The following is a 1088-nucleotide window of genomic DNA, read 5'->3' as shown; positions in this document are numbered from 1 at the left end:
TGCTCCGATCTTCTAACAATCCACTTCAATCGATGGCTGGAGACAAGGAAACTCAAAGTATAGCTGATAATTTGGATTCGACTAACCCACTGTATATGCACCCATCGGAGAGTGCCGGAACAATGCTAGTTCCTGTTGTTTTTGACGGAACTGGATATAAATCCTAGAGAAGAGGAGTCCTTAGGGCTTTGTCAGTAAAGAACAAAGTCATATTCATCACAAGTAAGTGTAAGAAACCTAACACTAATGAAGCGACCTATGATCAGTGGGCTCGTTGCGATGATATGGTTACATCATGGATTCTAAATTCACTCTCAAAGGATCTAGTTGATAGTATACAATATGTCAACGACGCTAAGGAGTTATGGCAAGAGTTAGAAGACAAGTATGATCAGACTAATGAAGCGAAGCTTTATCAGCTGCAAAAGAAAATCGGTGACCTTAGTCAAGGAGCTTTGGACATCACAATGTATTACACGAAAATGAAACGACTTTGGAAGGAATTGAACACTTTGAATGCACATGCACAATGCAATTACCAATGCACTTATGGTGTAAAGGCATACATGCATAAAGCTGAGCATGATAGAAGACTAATTCAGCTCCTAATGGGCCTGAATGAAGTTTATATAGTTGTGAGAGACAGTATATTGATGATGAATTTGTTGCCCAGCATAGCACAGACTTTCTCTATCCTTATCCAAGAAGAAAAATAGAGAGAAGTCAGACCAAATAACAAATTAGTTATGAAATCCACTTCACTGAGTGCAAATGGACCTGGCAATGCCTAGTTCAGGACCAATTACAACCAGAGAGGAGGCAGTACTGGGATAAACCCATACAATTCAAACAAATCAAACTATCTATCTGCTAAGTCTCGGATGTTTTATGACTATTGTAAAAAGCCAGGACACACCAGGGACAACTGTTATAGAATTCATGGTTTCCCACAAGACTTCAAGTTCACAAAACGGAGAAAATGCAGCATCTGCTGCAAATGTTCGTGTGGATTGTGAGGAGATGGAAGAAGAAAATCAAAGTTAGGGACTTTAGAGCCTAACAAAGGAGCAGTACAACCAATTACTTAG

General features: G+C 39.5%; 1 protein-coding gene across 1 annotated transcript; it reads left to right on the top strand.

The window, feature by feature from the left end:
* Positions 1 to 284: 284 nt before the first annotated feature.
* On the top strand, positions 285 to 716 carry LOC104242041 (uncharacterized). Its single transcript, XM_009797015.1, has one exon. The coding sequence runs from the start codon at positions 285 to 287 to the stop codon at positions 714 to 716; it is 432 nt and encodes a 143-aa protein (XP_009795317.1).
* Positions 717 to 1088: the final 372 nt, after the last annotated feature.

Source organism: Nicotiana sylvestris, chromosome 10 (assembly GCF_000393655.2).
Source record: "Nicotiana sylvestris chromosome 10, ASM39365v2, whole genome shotgun sequence".
NCBI classification, from domain to species: Eukaryota; Viridiplantae; Streptophyta; class Magnoliopsida; order Solanales; family Solanaceae; genus Nicotiana; species Nicotiana sylvestris.
Note: the sequence above shows the minus strand (reverse complement) of the source record. Positions and strands in the feature narration are given on the sequence as shown.

Coding starts and splice junctions, on each gene's coding strand:
- LOC104242041 (XM_009797015.1), top strand. CDS start 285: ATGGTTACATCATGGATTCTAAATTCACTCTCAAAGGATCTAGTTGAT.